The sequence below is a fragment of the Aptenodytes forsteri genome, unplaced genomic scaffold (genome assembly GCF_000699145.1).
Source record: "Aptenodytes forsteri isolate BGI_AS27 unplaced genomic scaffold, ASM69914v1 Scaffold8, whole genome shotgun sequence".
NCBI lineage: Eukaryota > Metazoa > Chordata > Aves > Sphenisciformes > Spheniscidae > Aptenodytes > Aptenodytes forsteri.
The window spans coordinates 549159-569514 of NW_008796218.1; the positions used below are offsets into that span (position 1 = coordinate 549159).

The window sequence follows — 20356 nt, forward strand, 5'->3', positions numbered from 1 at the left end:
GTGGGGGGGGGGGGTGTGGTGGTGTGGGGGGGGGGGGGGGGGGGAAGAGAAAGGAGCCACCATGGAGAAGCATACAGCTCGGGGAACTTATAAATATAAGAAAATGCAAAATGTGCAAGTTTGAGTTAAGATTTCTAAAAGGAAATAACCCTCCATATGCAGACACACTAAGGGCAAGGTAGACATGACAAAGGATATTTTAAGATTAGAAAAATGAGTGATAAGTAATTACCAATTAAGGGATTTCACCAGGCCAAAATGAGACCTTTCACTCTTATCTGTGGGCTGCCTAGAAGTTTGCATCCATCCTTGATTTCTGCCTCAGGAGTTTTCTAATCTCAGCCTCATGAACAGCACTTACATACGCTCTTAGTTACTCCACTCACTTCAGCACTTCTGAGAAGTTTTGCCCAAATGTCAGCTAGAAAACCAGTTTACAGCTTACGGTGCTTTAAAGCTAGTTTGTGTAATAATAAGCTATAAAGCATACTAAATCTAAATAGTAAATACTGTGTTATAAATATAGTACCTGCTTTACAGCAAGTGATAAACATATTAATGAGCAAAATTAAGTAATTCCCAAAGTTACATTCATGCCACCCCTCATTAAATTTTGAAGATAACTGGCCATTCTGGTATTTCTCTTGGCATTATCCCACCTTGCCAGCAAATGCTTCCATCTGTTCTACAAGACGACTAAGTTTTGGTCAGATGTCTCTTAGTAACCCTAAGCAGAAATTCTCTTCCTCATTGTGTGCAGATGGCTGTGCTATCTCATGTATCTGACAGAGGGCTGAAAGCTGCATCTGTCTGCAGTGTGTCAGTTGGCTGGAGCTTCTCTGAGATGTTAAAACCTTACCTCAAATATTTAACTGCAACTGGTATTTATTTTGCCAGCAAATCCTCTAAACTTAGGATTGAGTATCTGCAGTGCATTTGAATGCAAAGTAACTTGACAAGCAACCTGTTCTCAATAGTTACTTCAACATCTCAACCATAAATACAAAAAGCCTTCCTTAGGTATGACCAGAATGGTGTGATCCAAAACACGCCTTAGAGAACTGGGCAAGGAAAACATAAAAGAGGAACAGAATGCAGACCTTCATACTGAACTACTTAAGAAATCAGCACTGAAAAAAATGGCAAACTGCACCCTTATTCCAATTCTGTGGCAATCTAATAGAGGTAGATGCTATTTTATTCCAAAGTACCTGAACAAACAGATCACAGCCACAGAAGGTCAAATCTGGAGTGTCCATCAGGTTAATCAACAACTGACTCTAATGTTTAGGTGATACTCTTTCTATACTGGAGACAGGTCAGAGGCACAATAAATCGTATCAACTGGTGTTTCTCCAACACAATAAGCATGTCCTTACCCTACTTCATTACAGTAAGATTTAAAAAAAAAAAAAGAAGGAAGGGGGGTGGGGAAGTGACATACAGCTTTGCAATAGTCATAATTGGATATGAACAAATGAGCATCTTTGAGGCAGTTCTCCATGTTCCATTTAGGCATATCTCTTCCAAAAGGGAAGAGCTAGGAAAGGCAGAACTTAAAGATAAGGATCATCCAAAATTGTCATTAGAGATACTTGGAGAACACAATTATGAACAGGGCCTTCAAAGCTGAACTGTATTGAGGTGTACAGCTAGGTGATCTCACCTCTGTGGTTTTTTCATAGACCCGCACACTTGATAGAAGAATGAAATATGCAGCCTACAGTTTGCAAACATGAATCAGTCATCTGCCCCCAAGTACAGGAAGATACTTAAGTTGTTATGATTTAGCTAAACACAAACCGTTTCAAGTGCTTCACCCAAGTGTAGACATGCTTCCTGTTATTCCCAAATAGTGCAATTTTTCAGTTTTCCAAAACAAAGGATAGGAACATTCTGCTATCAGTCCTCACCACTAAAAATACAGACTACAGCTGGAGCCACCTACAGGCACTTCCTTTCTTTATTCTGCAGCGTAAATTGCATACAGAGAACTCTTGTTTAAGACTCACTAGAGCAGAATGGAGCAACACTTACATAGGTTCCCTACCACCACCTCCCTTTAGCCACTATTTCCCATCAGCCAAATGGAGAAACAGTTAAACTCAGTCCTTTGGACAGCCAGTGCTACATCAGGAATTAAAACAGGAGAAAGCATGGGAGCAAGAGTCAAGAAAACACTCATCTTACTGATCACCATTTCTCATTTAGAGACATGCTGTCTCCTTTTGATAAAATCTGGGTCCAGCAGAGATTTATTACTTTCTGTTCCAGCCTGCTTTCAAAGTCCCTAGCATGGCTTTTAGTTCTCTACTGACAGTTATCTTTCCAACTTCTACATGCAAAAATATCCTCCATACACTCTGCATTCTTCAGCGTGCTCTCAAAGAAAGCCCCTGATATTAATTTCAAGTGTACAAGATAGCCCAGTGCATTAAGCAAGGATTCCTTTCTAAGCACTACGTAATTATTGTCAGAGATAAAATACATTGCTCGGTTCTGTTGCATACATTCCCTGGGATGTTTGTTTGATGTACTATAACATTAACTGCTTAGTCTTCTGTTTTAAAATCCATCTCAACTAAATTAATCCCAGGAAATGCAAGAGGAGGGAAGAAAAGGACTATCAACACATGTGCTGGAGAAAAAAAACCCAAAACACAACAGGCTTATTCATACTGGACTGGATCTCGTATTCCATCATGTTGGACTGTGCTAATCAAGAGCAGGAGTTATGGTAACTTTTTCTTATATTCACCATGTACAGTAAAACTACAAAGCTTTCTTTCATAAGTGACAGCTAGCATTGGCTAGCATTAAAAAAGTCTACTAAGTCCTACAGGGGGAAAGTGCCAAACCAAAACGTTTTCCTTACTCTTTGCAAAGCTGCCACTTGTGTCCTCTGTGCCCAGGGGCTTGGGCAGAAAGCCAGTGGCTCACGTCAGGCTAGAGGTTATCTGTCAGCAGCCTGGTGCTCTGTCAGCATTCCAGCTATCAAAAGCACCCTCTGAGGTTTTCGCAATTCGTTTATCCTCCCTGGCCTTCTATGGAATCCCAGCACTGTTACCAGTAAGGACAGTTTTGCCTTGCTCTTCTTCCCCTCTCCCCCCAAGCTACACACATGGTAATTTGCCTCTCTGATCTGACCTTATAAAACCAGCTCAGAGCAGTCAAAGATTCTCATCCTTCTAGTCCTCCACAAAGACAGATTTCCACCACCCCTCACTGCTGAGGGGAGAGAAGAGGATGTACAGCTGCCACACTCTCACTAAGTAGAGATCTGCTGTAAAACACTTGCCCAATGCCATCTAATACCAATATCCTCCCCCAAGCAACTCTGAAGACTTCATGGAAACCCTGTAATTGTAAATATCGACTTACGTATTGCACACTGCCATGGTCTGACATGACTCTCCTGTACAGAATTCTGAGATTGTACTATACTGTAAGTTGATGTGATGAAAGAAAGTTGTTGCTGAAAAATAAACACAAAGGAAAGAAATTCAGAAGTAAAATACTTTCAAACACTGGTTATCCTCCAGACAATTATTTAAATACAGCAAGTGAAGTGACCTCAGAGTCTTGAGCTTGCATACAAATTTGAACATGATTTAGCTAAATGAGTCTAATGATGAACTGCAAAACAAAGAGGTACATAGAATAAAAGCTCTTGTTTTGATTTAAGATGAAAGCACCATGATGCATCAGCTCTTATTACTCACTAAGCAGCAAGACTGGAAAGTATCTCCGTCATCAGCCTCGCCTTTACAGTAGAATACTCTACTACAAGCTGAAGGCAAACAATTTGCTACCTTCTTTTGAATTCAGGCACAAAACATACAGTGGCTAGAAAACAGCATTAGTACTTCTCATGACATATCTCCTTTTTAAAAAAACAGCATGAAAACTAGTACACTTCTACTTTTTAAAAATCTCCTGAGATAATTTAACATCTTAATACTCCTCAGGGGGCACCTCACTATTTCTTAACAAGTCTCTATAAACTTTCCTAGTGTGCAGTTTAAAGTAGTTTCTTGCTACTACCACATTCTGTTAAAAATGTAAACAAGACTGGGTCATAGCTGCAGGTTAGTACTGGCAGATGAAGCAGAAGCACAGGAAAGTATTGTAAATCAGAACTGAGATGCACAGATACAGCGTTCAGTCACAGCAGTCAGTCATGTCTCTGAGTTCTGGCTTGACTACAGCTCAAATTCACAGTAATTCCACCAAAGCTTGGAAGGAGTGGGGAGAAGAAATCCAATCAAAAGACTTCAAAACTTCTGGCTTTAAGCATAACTTGCTTTACATACAAATAAACTACCATTTTTACAATGCTTCTGGAAGACCAATAGCTTGAGTCAGAAATGTGCTGAACCAGCCAGTTTAGCAAATGGTCAAAGGGAATCTGATGGTCCTCAAAAGAGCATCAAAATCTTTAATGCCCTCAGTGCCACAGTGAGGGAGTTGGAAGGAGGAAACTCATCAAGGCTTCCATGCTGCTGAGCACAGTTGGTTTGTACATAAGACAGCTTAATTACTATTCAAGGTATAATGACATGCATTATGCAGTAAGCATAAATAGTCATTGAGTATTTTTCTAAGCACTGAAAACAGTAAAAAGAAACAGAGTGAACGAATGCCTTCTTGCGTGTGGACAGCGAGCTCAGAGCTGTACGATCACAATACTCACTGTTGCTGGCTAGCCACTCGTTGAGGTCTATTTCTCGTGGTAACATCACTAGCTCCTTAAATTCGAAGTCAGTAATTCTGGATTTTGTGTATTCTGGCTCTAGGTAAAGTTTCTTCTCTTCCGGTGCTGGCTTTTTACCATTTGGCTTTCCCTTGGACTTCCTGCAAGAGATTAAAAAGAGAGAAGAAAGGTTACCTTTACTGTTGATGAACAGCTACAGAAATCCTAAAGAAGCTGGTTTATCCAAACTCCTGTATTTGTGTTTACATTGCTCTTCCTGCCTTCCCTCCCCTTAGCTTGATTTTTGTTTTATTAAAGCAAAAGATAGTTTCTTAAAAAGTGTATTTGAACTCAGTCACTTTTTTCAAGTAACACTGGAAGTTCTGAATGGCATTAAGAAACTTGAGACTGAGCTGCTCCATCTCCATTGCCCTCTTGTCAGTTTAGATTGCAAATTATTGGGAGAGTGACAGTCTCTCTTTATGCCTGCAAACGTGACAGCAGAATGGCACTCTGCCTGAAGGAGCTACTCTAATGCCAGTATACTAACAATCTGCTACATCATACAGTTAACTGGCACCTGCAAAACAGGCATCTGAGGGACAGTAAAAGCAGACTGCTGCAAGAAGATAGCTCTCAGTTGGAAAAATGCTCTTTCCACACAATGTGCGGTACTGCTTATTCAGAGCTACAGCATTCCTCGCTACTTCAGCCCAACGTTCTCAGAGATACCAGAAGCCTTCTGGAAGTCAGCATCTGTGACTCCAGCTAGAAGCACTGATAAGTACAAGAACACCTGCCTTCTCAACTCCCGGGATACTTGAGACAGAAAGATCAGAGTTCATTTTTTTCTGAAAATCCTTTAAAATCAGATGCATTATGAAATAACATTCCATTTGGATTTATAAAAGCAGACAAACCACATTCCATAAAATGCATTTATCTCCATGGCATATTGTGACTTTTCATCTCCCATTTCTAAAGTGTTTGTTGTAATCACTAGAGTTTTCCTCCCCTTACGTTTTTAACATCCTCAAACTAGACTCTCAACCCAACCCATATTCCTGGGCCGTGGGTTCAGTAAGGACTTCTGAGGAAGGATGGCGGGTCAGCACGTCGGTCTTTTAGGCTATGTAGTCAAACAGATGCATATCCATGTGTTTCTACAGTTAAAAAAAATCCACCTAACCAGAGACAGAAGATATATTTAATGGTGAGGGACAAGTGCAGTAAGGCAATACTTATTGTGCACTATCACATGAATACAAGGAGGAGATGCCAGGATTTTTTAATGTCAGGTTTTCTTGGTAAAAGAGGTTTTTAAGGATCTGTAAAACCAAGACAAGCCCACCTTTGCAGATGACTGCATTAAACTTGCTGTTGAAACTCATCTAGATCTCATCCAAAGGAAACTGACCTCGTGTTCTGGCTCTTAACACACTTTAAATAATCTGCCAACTGTGCCCCATCTGAGATACATACAGGCTTGATTTTTGCTGTGAGGATGGGATGCACATCTTTCCTGGAATGATGTTTGAAGCGTCAGTGCTTTCACCAAAGAAAGTATGATTGTTCAGATTTCTCTCTTTATGGGCTTTTTACTGATCTGTTCGTTCATTAAACCCGTCTTCAGAATGACTCATCATCCACATCATCAGCACTGCAGTAGGGAGAGACCGAGATTTGCCTTCCACAAGAAAAGAACGCCATAACTTACTAGAACTTGGTCACCAGCACTGCCACTGTTTACTGTCTTGAACTTGCATTGAGTCTTGTCATACTTCTCTCTAACCAGTGAATTAAGATTAGAGGGACTTTAAGACTTCAGGAAGGCCATCATCACGGAAAAATCAAGGAAAACTTAGTGACAGCAGCACAATATACACTTACACCGTCACAATATATTTACAAACCACAGATGTGCAGAAAGCACTGTAGGAGGCCTCTGGTAGGAAAAAGATGGTCACACTTTATTTCCATATGTTAATGAGAAAGGTAGATTTTGTGGTTAGAGAGAGGATGCCTGTGACATAGAACATCTTTTCAAAGAATACAGATACAGTATGAGAATAAACTTAAACCAGTATCTGTGAAAATTAATTTACCACATAGCTGCTATTGCACGTTTCCTGCCATCTCCTTTTTCCACAGCAGTCCAATTCAAATGAAGCCTGCAAGATTTGTCCCTTACGTTTATTTAATGAAGTAACCTGGACTAATTCTCACAGTTGCTCCGCAAGGGCTGTTTTAGGACATGCAAAGTCAGATGTTCCTCAGCACAAGGCTCTTAATACACAGGGGTTGCTCAGTTAGACCAACAGCTCCTGGCTGTCAGCTAACTATTCTTGTCTTCAAACCCTTACATTTGCTAGATCTTGTTTGAACCTCATCATGTAAAAATAAGCCACAGATTAGAAAGAAAAGTCCATGAAAGCAAGAACTACAGGAGGGCCTTAAAGGGATTTAAAGAAGCTATGAGAGATATACTTAATTTATGCTTGGGCCTAAGACTTCAGATTTTCACAGAACTTGAGATAATATTCAAGGAAAATGTAATAGCATAAAACGAGTCTCGTTCGACAGTCTGTAACCTGACTTTATAGCAGATGAAGCAACATAGTTTGACCTCTTACTTTTGCAGGAATACCATGTTAAGACTTGAAACTACCTTACCGTGACAGTCAACAGCATAAATACAGTTGAAACTATGTACTTGGCCCTGAGCTAGTAAAAAAATACTCCAGGCCACTGATTTGCTTAATTCCCAGCACAGGCTGCCTTACTCCGACGCTGCTGAAACCAAGCCTAGCACACTCCATACAGCACCTTCATACCTGCTGGGCCTCTGACAGACAACATTAAGGTCTATTCAGAATATACTCTTTAGGGTTTTTTTCAGCTGGTTGGGTTTAGTGTTTTTTGGGTTTGGTTGGGGGGGGCAGCATTCAGGCATGGATAAGTTGATTTTTGAAGAAAATTATAGTTCCAGTAACAATCATGCAGAAAATACCTTCAACTTCAGAGACTGGTTTGACAAACCGCATTAACCACACTTGGGGACAAAACTTATCAGTGAGAAGTAGTTTGGATAGAACAGAGTTTGTGTCTTTGCTTTACTTCAGGATACTTAAACCAAGGGCCCCAGGTTAGGGCTGTGCCACGTCAGCTAAGAGCAGTCTTCTGAGGAGGAAGAGGGGAGAGAGAGAGAGACGAAGAGGTCAAAGACAGTCTGTCATAGAGCCAGGCTGTGGAGGGAAAGCACAGAAGGAAGCCAGACATGAGAGGCTGAGGCAAGCCTTCCACTGAATAGCTATGGATAGTGTATACCTCATTCTCACTTCAGCATCTTCTCCCCATTTCAAGAAAAGAAAAAAAAATTCAACACTAAATATACTTCACAAGTTTGCTAATGCAAACGACTATACATAGTCCTTTTACAAAACCCAAACCCCCTCATTTCCACACAAATGACAGTTCTCTGTTAGATTAGTACATGCAGCCACTTTGCATCTTTTCAACAGATTGAGTAAGTCTTTCCACAACTGCCTTGTGCTGGAACTGGAGCACTTCAAACAGAAGCTTCCTGAAGGACCCCATGCTCTGCCCCTTTCCAAAGCTTTGGCTTGGTTTAAAAAAGAACCTGACTCATGGGTATCGTCACTGAACCTGCAAAACGTCCATAATCACTGATATCAAAGGGTTTATTCACACCACTGAAACCTGAATGTCAAATCACCATGGCAGTACAAACTTCTTTTTAACCTTTTGCAGCTGCTGAGAGCTAAAGGAAGACCACAGAAATTGTTTCTACCAGCAGATTTTCATGACCTGCATGCAGTGCAGTTGGGATACTACATAGCCCAAATATTGGAAGTACAAACTAAAAAACCTCCAGCCTTAAAAACATCAAGTTTTGAAGTGGACCACACATCTTACCTCAATTAGGCAGAACTTAGGTTATAAAGTCAGACTTACTCATATTAATTGAGTCATGCTCAGTCTAGGCTATAAAACTGTGGGTTTAGTTTGGAAACTGCAATACGAGTCAATACTAAAGCATTTTCTTTACAGACTTACAAAGCTGGAGCATACAGCAGTATGGAGAAAACAGTTTTAGAAACATGATTACGTATGATTAAGAATCAACAAATAATAGTTCCATATTCTAGATAAACCAAAGCTCATACATTCACAATTACCAGAATTACCAAACAGTGTAAAGTTTAGAAGTTAGCTTCCCTCCTTCTGCTCTCCCCTACCTCCAAGTTCACTTGTTTCAGACTTGTAAGAAAACACCATCTACCTGGAACCAACTCCAAATGTGCAAAGCGAAGCATCCGTTACTACCTTTGTTGTGAGCTGTTCACATTCAACATGCCTTCCTCAATTTTTCATTTTATGTTTAAAGTACACAAATACGAAAAATTGTGTGTAGCCATTTCTGAGATGTCCCAGAACAGCCTTGTAAGTAAAGACAATACAGCGAGCATAAAGAAGCACAATCAGCAACAGCTCGTTCAGCCTGCTTTCAGTGAAAGGAAAAGTAAGAAGAACAGTATAGTTTTACTGCTCTATTCAGGAAACACCAAAATCCATGACCTGTAGGTGATTACTTACTGGAAAACGTAACTAAATGTCATATAAGACCACAAAAAGGGCAGTACCTTTCAAAACACTGCTATAGGCACCCTAAAGCAAACCGAAGTCCTGATTCATGTTACCTGTGTCTTTCTAAAAAAATAAGAGAATTCTGCTAAATGTGTCTTAACACATCCATGTCAGATCAACTGTCTCTCCAAAGCAGCTGGAGGAATAGCTGTTATGCAGCAGTTTGGTGAAGGTCTGTCAAGAGGTTAGACCAAAACCTGTCTATCAGTGCTTAACTACTAATGAGGGAAAGAAACATCTTTAGGGAATCCAAGGAGACAGCACTCAGCAGTTTTTATTGACAGGCAAACCAAAGTACAAACTAATTCTTCAGATAACTCCCAGGATAGGTTTGTGTTTGTTTGGTTTTAAGCACTCAGTTGAATATGATGCCACAGGCCAAGTCACACTCACGAATAAGTTTCAGAGAGGGAAAAGTGATGGGAGATGGCAGAAGAGAGGTCACTCGTCTAAAGTCTAAGAAGAAGGTTCAGCAAACTGGCTCCCACCAAAGACAGTACATTCACAAATGCTTCTAGCAGGGCTTTCATATTCAGCCTTGTGTTCAGCTGAGAAAACACAGCAGCTGGAAGTTTGCCTGGATTTCACTGGAGAAAGAGATGTAGAAGACACTCCACCAAGTGACAGGCCCACTGGGCTGTGATGATTTTTTTCCTCTGGTCTAACTGCTTTGTTAAGATCAAGTAAAACTGCCAATTTCCCAGCTTGTTTTCTTATCCCATCTCAGTTAATAAAGATACTCCTCTAATCTCTCTCTCTCATCTCCTTCTTGATCAGATGCCCTGTAGTTTCTTGGTTTAAAAAACCCCACACTTTGGAGCATCTTCAAAGCACCATCCAGGTATTAATTTAGTTTTAAAACCATACAAGGAAAGTATTATTCCCATTTCATAGCAGAAACTGGCTGTAAGGTTCAAAGTTTTTTCATGGTTTATTCATGGTACAAATACTAAAGATGTGCTTCAGTTTAAACTGATACGGTTTGTTTGGAAAGAAGCACATGTGAAGCAATCTGACTTAGCTGAAGAAGTATCAAAGACACAATGTCCACTACGTGGACATGCTTCATAACTGATGTAGTTCACATCACTTTGGAATTGTACCAGGCATCCATGGTTTTGGTCATGAGAATCTGATTTATTTCAAGGTTTATCACACAGAGGGAATACTAGTGATTTATTAAATGCCAAACTTCCCTAAACTGATCATGCAATTTAAGATTATCTCTACCAATTCAGGATTCCTTTTTTCCAGAGGGAACCAGCACAGCTATAATAATTTCTTGCTGTCTCTAGCAAGCTGTGTAGTTTCTTACACTGCATCTGAAACTGAAATCTCTTCAAGGACAATGATGCTTCAATCACCATCTCCTACCCTTCACACCCAACTAACTACCCTTGGGGTGAGTGACTGTTTATTTTTTCTTTTTTAAATACAAGTAATTGGTGGCTTTCCTCTTTTTACTACCAGATAGAAGAGTAACTTTAGAAAGTTAAAAAGTTTATTAAAAAAACCTATAGTAGTGAAGAGCAGAGCTGCAGGCAAAACTCCAATCACTTTGTGCCCTCCGGATCATGCACCAGTTTCAGGTTCCAGCCAAGTCTCAAACACACTGATTTCCATTTGAAAATTGACAGAGCAGGTCCAACAGGCCTTACATGGCAAATGTGTCTCCCTGTTTGCAAACCTCAAAATCACAAGCCATCTCAAGTCTGTGGGGATGAAAATCACCAGATGCTTATTTTGTGATTAATAATATTTATTTTTTTAGTAACTGACCGTATTTCTTATCCAAGGTTAACTGGTGTAATCCTAGCAATCCCCAGCAAATTTAGAAGAGAGCATGTCTCCACTGTGACAATCCAGCTGTGATGTGTTCAGTCAGTGTTGGTGAGAGGAGAGTAAAAGCCCCACAGTTCATAGCAATGCATGCAAAAGTGGCACAAAAAGAAAAATCTATTTTAAGGAAGATCAAAAAATAAGATGCCCAGAGAAACGTTATCAAATTATATTTAAAAAGTCACTTAAGGTTTTGGGAGTTATTTTCAAGTAACCTAGCTTGCGCTTTATAATTTGTATAGTTCACAATCTGGAAAATTTTGGGGTTGAAATGGTACATTCCCAACTAAAACATTTATGTGGAAAACTTACAGTCTCCAACAGCAATGCCATATCCCACCTCACCCAGGTGTACCTCTACACTACCGAACTACTGGATATATGAAACTATCTTGGCCTTTGATTTTCATCCTGTAAGTTTTTCCTTTCTTTTTCAAGTGTCATGTTTTAAAATATCCTCCACTGATGAAGTATTACAGAGTGATGTACTCCTGCCAAAACCTACTTTCTTGGTAATCTGAGGATGGGGTTTAGCTTCTTAAAACAAGCCAACACAGAATTAGAGGGGCAGTAAGCCAACATTTTAAAAGTGTCTTTTAGGCCAATCTTTATGAACACTTTCATGTTTTTATATTTTCCAGTGAATAAGGGTTTATAATTCAAAATTAAAGGTATACTAGATCTTTTCGTTTTAGCTTCTCTCCCCTTCTTTGGGTAAGGAATCAAATAGGATGTGAGTGGAACAGAAGAGGGAATAAAATACATTAAGGTAAAAAAATTTAATATGCAAGCTCTCTCCTTCTAATGTACTCCCTTTGCAGAGGGGAAAAACCCAAAGCCATCCATAGAAGGCTACAGCTTTGTAAGGAAAAACAGATTAGCTGCTCACAGATGTACTTGTTACCTTTCCAGTTTTTTCTGTGATGCTTTACTGGAAAGAAGTTATCAGTTAATTTCTGGTTAGAAATGTTCTGCCTAAGTATGGGAATCCTGAACCCATTCATAGCAGGAAGGAAACAGTTTTATGAGCTAAAATTTATGAATCCTGGTGACAAACTCCCACCAAGAACAATGAAGCAGCAGGTTACGCCAGTTTTTACAGGACAGGAACAAACTCTTGAAGGCTGTCCAGTTTCCTACCCCAGAAGCCCACAGTTTTTTTCTCCTCAGTTAAGTACAAGGACTGGAAGCTTAGAGGCGCTAGGCAGCTTAGAAATCACTTCTTGGTAATTCAGTGTCTTTATTTGTATAGCAGGCAAGAAAAGGGGAATAACAAGTTTCATTTGAACACCAGAAGAGTTACCCTTCCTTTGAGAAAAAGCGAGAGACTATATTTGTATTTCTCTCTTTCTTTAAAACCATACAAGATTAGTATCTCTGTGGAGATTTTTCTGCAATCCCACGTCCTGTTTTAACCCAGATCACTGCTAAGTCTTCAGCTGAAAATGCCGTGTGACAGCACACCCAGAACACAAATCCTGGATGTACATATACATGTTCAGGATTGGGAAAGAAGAGAGAACATCAGGGAAGTTGTGTAAGGTATTGGAAAGCAAGAGCAAATCCTGGTGCAGCATACAGTAAAATTGTTCTCGGATTGCTGCAGTCAGACTGTTTCTCCAGGGCTTAGGGAAGGAGACTAAGCTTTTTAAGACAGTCTCCATTCTGATTTCCTCTTGCCCCAGGTCTCTGACAGACCCCTCTGACCTCAGTTTCATTCTTCCCCTCTCCTGCCCTGGGTTAGCTCCAGGGCTCGGCTGCTGCGCAGGTCTAGGGGGGCTGTGCAGAATAAAATGTCTTTGGCAGCATTTCTGGCCCTGCTTCTTCATTTTTGTTCTGTTTTTAAAAGTTACTAATAGTTTACTTAAGAGGAGGAGGAAAGAAGAATGTACCCTACATGCCAGGGAAACTTTTTCTTCTGGATTCTCATAGTGGCTCTTTGCCTTAAAAGGGAATCTTTGCTTGGCCTCTGGATGCTCTGCTGTAAACAGTCGGTGCCAAGGCATGGCAGGCATGTAAAGGATGACAAGTGCCATAACATTGTTTCATAATGCTGCTTCTCAACAGAAAGCCCAAAACATTCCATAGGGCCAAACTGAGTTCCAGCTGGTGCTGCTGGCAAAGCAAGGACAACATGGGGCACCTGCACACACTATGTCTCTGTTTCTGGTACATCAGGCCTTTCCGTTCCCTTTTGTAGGACTCCCCACCCACCTACTGGTGAAGGGTCTAGACCACAAGTCTTATGAGGAACGGCTGAGGGAAGGGGGGTTGTTTAGCCTGGAGAAAAGGAGGCTCAGAGGAGACCTTATCGCTCTCTACAACTACCTGAAAGGAGGTTGTAGCGAGGTGGGTGTCGGTCTCTTCTCCCAAGTAACTAGTGATAGGACAAGAGGAAATGGGCTCAAGTTGTGCCAGGGGAGGTTTAGATTGGATGTTAGGAAAAATTTCTTCACCGAAAGGGTTATCAAGCATTGGAACAGGCTGCCCAGGGAAGTGGTGGAGTCCCCATCCCTGGAGGTATTTAAAAGATGTGTAGACATGGCGCTTACGGACATGGTTTGGTGGTGGACTTGGCAGTGTTAGGTTTACGGCTGGACTTGATGATCTTAAGGGTCTTTTCCAACCTAAATTATTCTATGATTCTACTTCTCTCTCTCCTTCTCTCTTCCCTTGCATGTCACCTCCCAGCGCTAGCTCAGTGTTTGCCATACTGTTTGCCCATAGTGGCGTGTCACCTGCATATTAACTGCTTTTCAGAGTACAATGCTGAAACTCCCAGGTATTTGCTGGTGGCCAGATACCACTGCTGCTCCTTCTCCTCTGCTTAGGATCCCCCATCATCTCTTCAATGCAGCTCTGGGAAGAATGGCTACAGAGGCAAGGCCAGGCATGCGAACAGCTCAGTTAATACTACAAAAATGTGCAGAGTGCATTCTTGTGGTAAAACACGCTGGACTAGAGTTTCCTTTCTTCTCTGGGCACACCTCCCAGAACTCCTCCCCCAGACCCAGAGGAGGTATCCAGCCTCTCTGGTTGCCTTTGGGGAGCATCTTCTGACTGTATAATCCTTGCACTGGTCCAGGTTCCCCTCCAGTCAACACACGTGGGAGGGGCTGAGTGGGACAGAGCCCTAGGAACAGAAGGGAAGTGATGCCAGATGGGAGACAAATAGATTATTTATTTCTAGGAGCCAGTGATGCAATTTAAAAGGAAACATTCACTAGTAGAAACACAGAAAATTACTTTACCCAAGCAAATACCCTGTTGTTCTTCATTTTGAAATCTTCGCTTTTACCTTCGTGCCAAAAAGCCCTCATATCCAAACCAGGAGTTGCCACGATGAAGCCTCAGCAAGATTCTTTTCCTAAGCGATTTACCACAGTCCAGATTTTTGGTAATTTGGGGATTAGGAAAGAAAAAGGACACAAATCTTTCCTAATGTTTATTTTCAAGAGCTCTACGTGGAGCCAAATTAGGTCTGTGGTAAGAGAGATTCAGTAGGTCATAGATTAACAGTGTTGCAACAATTAATTTATCCAATGCTTAGAACAAACCATACAGCAGAACACTGCATCATAGGTGTCCAAGTCCTGAGCCTGTGACAGACATGCGGTGGTGGTTCTTGGGTTTGTTTTTGTTTTTAAGTCTCCAATTGTAGGCGAATTCTGGCTGTCTGAGGAAGCCAAAAACTGAGCAAGAAAGAGGGCAAATCCCGGCTTGAGAAGGTGTCTCATAGTATATTCTCCCCTGCTTGCAACTCCTCCTCCCCTAGAACGGCATTCTCAGAGCAGACCCTGGTGCAGGGCACAAAGGGACAGGAGAGGCCATGCCGTGCTAACTCTCCAGGGCATCTCTGTCCAGCCATTCATTAGTTCATCAGCTGAAAATACAGACTGGAGTTCTGTGTTCTGGGGTTTGTCTTATTAACATGCAGCTCATTTTAGTCCCCAGGCGCACTCACTCCAAACCCATCAGGCCCATACACAACACCAAGATAAGGATGCTCCTGTATCCTTGCCTCCCTTAGAGGAAAAATGTCATTTGCATTCTAGCAACACAAATGCTTCCTCATCATCCTCCATTGCTAAATATACTGTCTAGCTGCAGTATGGGAGTATGACAGGATTCATTTCACCTAGCCATGGATATCTGCCTATGTAAATGTTTATATCTGAATTGGCTCTCTAAGGACCTTTTAAAATCAGCAGAGATAAATAGTTTTTTCTCTATACTGGAAAACATTTCAGTCCAAGGCAGAGATCTATAGTATACCGTAAATTTCTTTAATTAAAACACACAGGCAAAGGAGAAAAGTGGCTCTTAACTGAGAGCAGACAATGGCAGAGATACCAAGCCTGGTGCTGTTACAGATGCTGCTTGCTGCAGTGGGGAGATCTCCCACACTACAGAAACATGAGAACAAGTGATCTGCACCAAGATTTGAAAGCAAGTAAGTTTTGGGGTGGCTTTTAACACCTTTTTCACACCGGGGAAGGCAAATATAGGCCTGTCAGCTTTATTATTACAATACTCAGAACAGTGTTTTTTTCAACACAATTTGAAATTTTGGAGGCCAGAAAAACTGCTTGCAAAGAACAAGTAAAAACTAAAAAGAACATAATTGGCAAAAAAGTTCGTATCTCTCTTTCAAGGTTTTTAGACTCTGCAGATTGAAAGAAAATGTAAATGTACTGTAGCAAAAACAGAAACTTCTTGATTGATCTATCTATTCCCTGTGTGTTTTCAGACATGTCTATTAACTTAAACAGTGGTTGGTTTGTTTATTTATTATCCTGTAATCTTCTATTGGAACACAAAATAGAGTTATTTTGACTTCTGCATCATGATTAAATTCAAGTTCTGGCAGCAACTGCTCCTCCTGGTTATTCTGATGCAGCCTTGTTATCTTTCTAGAAGAGCACATGCAGTACATTTTGGTGCACCTCTGCAGGGAGGGAGTTCACTACCAGAGCACATAAACCGCTGAAGACAGTTTGTTATCTTCCAACCCTTATGAAGTTTGTAGAGCTGGCAGATTGCAAAGCTATCTTTTTATTTCTAAACTGAGCAAATTTGATTTGGAAACCTCATGGCCTCGTAAATGTCGGATTTCACAACATAGCTTGCACAGAGTTGCTTTTCAGGATAGAACTGTGCTTTAATTGCTGGGAATTATTTCACCATGGCAACCTGGCTTCAGCAGTCAGACTTCTTGCTATACAGCCCAAGATACACAAATGCAGACAGTCTACTCTGCTCAGAGACTACCAGGGTGCAGACAGGTTTGTCTTTGTAAGAAGTGTTTTAGGTTCCTCACTGCCTTTTTGCCTTGCAAGCTCTCTTTGTACAACAAAAACCATCTAACAATACTAACTAGTTTTAAGTACTACTGTAGCCTAAAGAAAACCTGCAACAAAGGAAATATGTTAGATATGCAGGTCAAGCTCACCACCTTACTCGCATACTATATTTTGGAGGACAGGTACATATAATGTCTAATGTACTTGTAATCTGAATTTTACAATTCTCAACTTTTAAAAGTCTACAAAAATGTTTAAAAATATATTTTATAATTATACTGTGCAGCATGAAAGAAGGCAATATGGACTGCATGACAGTCCCCAAACAGTTAATGAGAATACTTACTCCGAGAGTCTGTGCTCTCAATAGATAAATATTTTTCAACATGGTGCAACATGTCAGCTTGCAGCTGAGCTCAGTCATAATTGTTGTCTCTCTCCTCAGCTCCCCAGAGGCGAGAAACAGTAAGGATTGTCTTTTTTACTTCTGGCAGGACTGGGCAAATTACAACTATTTAGGCACCAAAAGTGTCTTGCCTTGGAAGGATAAGTTAGTTATTTTTGTTGGGAAGAGAGTGAAAACAAATTCATCACCTGCCTTGCTACTAGAGTTCCACCTTTGAAAACGTCATCTATATGTAATCACACAGTAGGGCAGGACTTCAACAGCTGAATCCTTCACATAAACACAGTCTGGTTTACATCTAAAAAGTATGGTTTAATAGGACAGAAAAGTGCTAGGGCACACCAGAACTGAGAATGTACATAGAAACACAGGTAACAACATAGCTACTTCAAACTTCTTAGCTTTTTTGTAGGAGCTTCAGTAAACAATATAAACTCAATTAGATATATAGCATGGGAAAAAACTGTAAGTTGTTTTCACTATTCATAAGCAATTTTGCATGCCTGCACCTGTAAACTCACTTTTAAAGCATTTGTACTAGCACACACATGTGCATCTCGTTGCATTGAGACACATAGCTGTGAGGAATTCAATTACCTACCCAGTCATTAGTTATTGAACAGGTTGGGCAAAGAAATACCAATGTGAAGAAGCAGCCCCACCTGAAGTTTTCATCCACTGTATCAAGCTCCACAAACTTGTCGCTTACACTTCAAATTAACTACAGCATTTTAATTAGGAAGGATATTTATTTACTAGAAAATACCATGGGCCAAGGTCAGCTCTCTCTCAATGGCAGCTTTGAAGACCAAAAATTGATCTTTTTCTTTTCTTAATATTTTGGCTTTAATTTAAACCAATGTTAGTTCAGGGAAGTCCCACCTCTCCTGGCATGCCTTAGATCAGATCCTGTGATGAGAAGCAGTGCCTTTCAGTCTTAGTATGAGCTATCTTGTTAAATAAAAAACCTGAAATCCATAGTTTGAAGGCACAAACTGTGCCTCCTCACAGGGTAAGAGACAGTTGAAGGTAAAAGGAATCAAAGCATTATCTTAATTAGGTAACTTTCATTAACAAATGATATGTACAAAACATTCACTAATCTAACCATGTAGTTAATTTTTAAACTTTGTGACAGAATGATGCAATGCTCTTTGTTCAGTTTTGTCATCAATAGCACACAGCTGTTTCAGTATTTCCTAGAAAACAGCACACTGAAGTTTTGCTTTCTGTACAACAGAGAAAGAAAAATCTATTTAAAATACAAACTCTATGGAATCATGGGTCAAAGTAAAGAACATTTGAATGACTGATTAAAAAAAATAGTAGGGTGGATAATAGTTTAATTACTGGTACAGTTAGATCAGCCACTGTTAATTAGCTCATGAGACAGCAGTGATTCCCAACCCTAATTTATTACTTTTCAGCACAGACCAAGGGAGACCGAAAAACTTAAGTAGAAGCACCTTTACAGACACGTACTGATCCATTAGCAATCAGAAAAACCCCAAAACATATACTCAAACTTGTAGCGTTACCTCCAAAGGCTTGCTGAAATACAAATTCATTCTTTTAATTAAATGCTGAAAGTGCAGCCAAGAAATTGGTTAAGGAAGACTAGTAATTTTCAAAAAATAAACACTAAAATTAGATGTACAGTTGTGTGCTGAATTTGTTTCATTCCCTTGGCTGCACGTGCAAATGGACAAGCCATATCTTTAACTGTTCATGTGGATTTGCAATTAATCAGTTCACACAAGCAGAGACCAACTAAGAATCTTCCTCAAAACACAATGTGAATTCATGCTTTTACACTACCCTTTTGGAACCCAACATCACACCTCAAAACAAGGGATGGTTATGACGAGCTAACTCTCTTCAAACACAGCCTGCATTGCTCACCTGAGAAGCCCTGTTTCAATTCCTGGCAGCAACCAAGAGTTCATACTGGTTTTGCAGAAATGTAACCATAACTAGTCATGCGTAGCTGCGCTAGTAGTTTCACTGTGAAGAAATGAAAGATGGTCCCTAACTAGAGAAGAAGTCTCTCTCAAGAGAGTAGTTTACTATCATCATTGGGTGATCCAGTTACTTCTCAGTATTTAAGTCTCTACTTCAAAAATCTATAGGAATCCTTCTCAGAAAGCTTACAACTGAAATCACTTAACAGATTAGTTAGCTCGACTACTAAATAAGATGTGTGGATTTAAAAAAAAACACAACCAAACTTTCTGATGTATTTGAATGCTGTACCTAGACATGAAAAAAGCTTTGTATGCTGAAAAACAACAGAAAAATAAGTATTTCAGTTGAGACGGAATACAGTTTCCCCTCTGTCCCACACAGATGCTGGTCTCAAGACCCCAGCTTTATCGTTTCCCTCCACGGGTTTGTTCTGAAGAAATAAGGCAGTCACATCAAAACTGAGGACTCTCTATAATAAAGAATCAGCAAAACCTAGTTTATCACAATTTCCTTTCCCCCGTCTTGCTAAATGCATCCTGCTGATTGTCAGCACTTATCCCTGTAAGGCTTTGGTGTTCTGAATCTGGGATTTCTGGTCACATTGGACTGAAGAGCAGATCTGGGTAAGCATCTGGAATGTAAGTGGAGCTACCAAGGGCACCTAATGTCACCTCTCCTGTGTGTGAATTTTCATAGATCATCATGAAGAAGCCCAAGCCTTCTTTCTTCATTATCTCCATGTACTTTGTATGGTGTGCTGGGATTATTTTTTTCAGGTATTAAGCTGTCCTAAGAGTTTTAATATTCTGTCACTACCTGCCTTTCTGAGGACAACCGTGCTCACTGCTGATTCTTCCTTTTTTAAAAATAAAAGGAATTACACAGACATCCACAATGTTCCTTTCACCTGGGGAGCATCTGCTATCGCCTGCCCCTGCTGTCTGAGCAAAAGCACTTCTAAACTTATTTAAGTACCAGACAGAAATGAACTTGGAAAATTAACAGAGTAGCATTTTCTGACAAGCTCAAACAACCTAGCTCCAGTGTTAATGGAGACCATTAACTCCAAGAAGTGTTTTTTTTCTTCAGAAAGCTGGAAGAAAGGGTTAATCCATACATCCAGTATCATTCTCTTTCCAGAGACGAGGTGCTGGCAGCTCTTAAAAGAAAAGCAACATCTCATCTTCTCTAACAGCAATTTGCTGAAGTCTTAGTTAAGATTCTGTTGAGCCCCACAGAACCAGGGATTAAGAAAAAGGATTAGAAAATCCCCCTCAACAAAAGAACTTTATCAAACTCAGTTTTGGTGCAGTCACAGAGAAAGATGTATGATAGGGGAATGGATACATTTTGTCTTAGCCATCTTAGAGACAGGGCAACAACCGGTGGGAGACCACATTCCTAACACCACATCTCTTCGGCAAAGATCATCAAGAATGGAAAGAGAAAAGCTCTTCTACAGAGGATTTTTTTTTTCCTCCT

The 20356-nt window shown here is 40.4% G+C and overlaps 1 protein-coding gene across 5 annotated transcripts in view; it reads right to left on the reverse strand.

Moving 5' to 3' along the window:
- Positions 1-20356, reverse strand: part of MOB2 (MOB kinase activator 2) — a 121227-nt gene that overhangs the window by 6722 nt on the left and 94149 nt on the right. For all 5 annotated transcript variants that reach the window (XM_009288669.2, XM_009288668.2, XM_009288671.2 and 2 more), the window contains exons 2-3: positions 4694-4854; positions 3382-3475 (exon numbers count right to left, since the gene is read on the reverse strand). In XM_009288669.2, the coding sequence (XP_009286944.1) occupies positions 3382-3475; positions 4694-4854 (255 nt within the window). The remainder of the gene's footprint in view (positions 1-3381; positions 3476-4693; positions 4855-20356) is intronic.